Source organism: Triticum dicoccoides, chromosome 7B (assembly GCF_002162155.2).
Source record: "Triticum dicoccoides isolate Atlit2015 ecotype Zavitan chromosome 7B, WEW_v2.0, whole genome shotgun sequence".
Lineage (NCBI taxonomy): Eukaryota > Viridiplantae > Streptophyta > Magnoliopsida > Poales > Poaceae > Triticum > Triticum dicoccoides.
The window spans coordinates 731,825,215-731,828,182 of NC_041393.1; the positions used below are offsets into that span (position 1 = coordinate 731,825,215).

Genomic DNA, 2,968 nt, shown 5'->3' on the forward strand with positions numbered 1-2,968 from the left:
CCGCCTAACCGTGGAGCGGTTAACCACGAGATCTAGCCTTTTGACTTCCCACGGACGGGCTTTGACCAGTGGACCTCTGCACCCGGTTGTGTCAGGTCACCTGTAGGGACACCCGGGAGCAATATCCGGGCCAAACCCACAGCTACATCCACCGTGTAGACCCGACGCGCCCCCCTCCAGGTGCCGGCGCCGTCCATGAGGGGGGCACACCGCGGACGTGAGGGGGGTCACACTCTGGAGACGGGTGTCGGGCGTTTGCAACCGCCACAAAACTTTTGTCGGCATAGCTGTTTTTGATTTTAATAAAATATAATGATCTATATTCAAAAGAACATGACCGCACATTATTAACGTGCTCGAAAAAATACAAACCATATATATATATATTCATAATATATGAAAAAAATACAAACTACATATATATTCATATGTATGTTTATATTTAACATGCTACATGTTAGTTTATATAATAATACATAAAAAAGCTTTAAAAAATACATATGAAAAAAAAGTCTACCTATGCCGACGGCAATGCCGTCGGCATAGAGACGGCCAGGTTTTAGGCGGCGGGCGGCGTGCCGCGGATCGCTAACGTGGCAGGTATGCCGACGGCAGCCGTCGGCTTAGCTCATGGACGGTGCGCCGCGGATCTGTGACGTGGCATGACGATATATGCCGACGGCCGGCCGTCCAGGCCGTCGGCATAGATTTGACGACGTTAGCCGCTGGTCACGGGCGGGGTCGCCGGGCCCACGGGTATGCCGACGGCCTGGGTATGCCGACGGCTGCTGTCGCCATGTTCGCAGCTGGGCCGACGACATATGTATGCCGACGGGTGCCGTCGGCTTAGCTCGTGGTAGCCCGACGGCCAAGACATGGCTGTCGGCATAGCGCAAAGTAGGCCGACGGCTGCCGTCGGCATTGATTTGGCCGTCGGGGTAGGGCCAGTTTCCGGTAGTGAATATGAAGAAATTTCAACTCAAATTTTGAAGAAGTGCGGTGGACTGCCACTCGCTGTTATTACAATAGCCGGCATATTAGCTAGTCGTCCAGGAATATTAAGGCAGGATTGGGAGAGCATAAGGAGTTACTTGGGAGTTCAATCTGCCACAGACCTCAGCATGGAAGGAACGAGGCGTATATTAAACCTTAGTTACATGCATCTTCCTGCTCATCTTCGGGTATGTTCCTTACATCTTGGTATGCATCCAGAGGTCCACGAGATCATGAGGGATGATCTCGTTCGACAATGGATAGCCGAAAGCATTGTGCGTGGTTTACCTGGGCAAGATTTGGAGGATGTTGGAAGGAGTTATTTCAATGAGCTTATCAATAGAAGCTTGATTCAGCCTCATTGGACAGTTGCTGGGGATGTGCTTTCTTGCAGAGTGCATGATATGATTCGTGATGTTATTATCAGCAAATGTGAAGAAGAAAATTTCATGAGTGTGGTATATAGTTTTGAAGACATGGAAAGGCTGCATAAATCCAAGCTCAAGGTTCGCCGTTTGTTCCTGAGCTCGAGTTCTAATTATGCAACAGATGGTGCAATATCAAGGACCACTGCTGCTAGTCTGTCAAAGGTTAGATCGATTGTATCATTCGGAGAGTCCAAGTGTTTGTTACCTAGATATCTCCGGGTGCTGTTCGTTGAAAACAGTAGGATCACAGTCGATCTCAGTGATATCAACCGATTGTTTCATCTGCGGTATTTGAAGGTTACAGCACGAGACATAAAGCTTCCGTCTGAATTGAAAAGGCTAGTGCATTTGGAGACACTGGAACTGGATGGTGGTTCGATTCCATCAGATGTAGTTCAGTTGCCCCGTTTATTCCATCTGACTGCTTGGGGTCACAGGCTGCCTGAAGGGATCGAGAACTTGAAATTATTGCGAACTCTGAAAGGGTTTGAGTTGACACATTGCTCGTGGGAGGATATCGAAGGCCTAGGCAAGCTATCCAATTTGCGGGAGCTCTGTATCATCATTAAAAATGAAATAATTGATGATGATCTGGTCTCCTCCATTGAAAAGCTTCGTAACCTGAGACATCTCAGGTTTCGTGTGCCGGAGTTTGTTGACAGTGACAGTCTGTTATCATTATCTAATGCACCCCTCTATATCGAGACACTTCGAATGTGCGATATCGTGACCTTCAGAATTCCAAGGTGGATTGGTGATCTCCATTATCTCCGTCGTCTGGAGCTGGCTGTTAGGGAGACATCGACTGATGACATTCGTCTTCTTGGAGAGCTGCGCTCCCTAGTGGAGCTCGATTTCACTTTGTTGAATTTCGCTGCAAATGGAGTTATCATAATCCTTACAGGATTATTTCCAGCTCTGGAGTACTTTGAGTCAAAATTATATGAGGAACCAGATTATCAGTTAAACTCTGCGGAAGACGATGTTATGGCACACCTGCACTTTGAGGTCGGGGCAATGCCCAAGCTACAAAGGCTCGAGCTGCATTCATGGGAGGTGCACTGGGGCGGCACTACCCCAGTCGGCATGGAGGACCTGTTAGCTCTCCAGCAAATTGTGGTATCATTCGTCTACAGCAGTGACGTGAATGAAGTGAAGCGTCGTGCCGAGTCTGCGTTCAGGGACTCCTTGCAAGCGCACCCAAACCGTCCTTCTGTTCGCATCTTTTAGCAGCAAGAGCAGGCTGCAATTTGTCGATCAATCTTTCTCTAGAGCTCGCTCGCCCCTTTGCTATTTTACATGTTTTATTTATTGTTTCAGTATTTTCTTGCTGTTGGCTTTCTTGTAATAACCATGCAAACCTGATGTGCACAGTGTACGAGTTTTCAGACATTCCTTTGTACGCATATTTATGTATTCAGTTAATGCATTGCCAAATAGGTTTTGAGTTATTTTCGTAGCACAAGTATTTGCCCTTCTTCGCGGGTAAGAAGAAAGAAAAGGTATACAGAAACAGAATGCCTTTTTTGCTTTTGGGGGCAAATATA

At 47.4% G+C, this 2,968-nt stretch overlaps 1 protein-coding gene across 1 annotated transcript in view; it reads left to right on the top strand.

Annotated features, from left to right (window-relative positions):
- Nucleotides 1-2,651, top strand: part of LOC119339581 (disease resistance protein RGA5-like) — a 15,895-nt gene extending 13,244 nt beyond the window's left edge. The window contains exon 2 of the mRNA XM_037611583.1: nucleotides 1,195-2,651. Within this exon, the coding sequence (XP_037467480.1) occupies nucleotides 1,195-2,651 (1,457 nt within the window). The remainder of the gene's footprint in view (nucleotides 1-1,194) is intronic.
- Nucleotides 2,652-2,968: the final 317 nt, after the last annotated feature.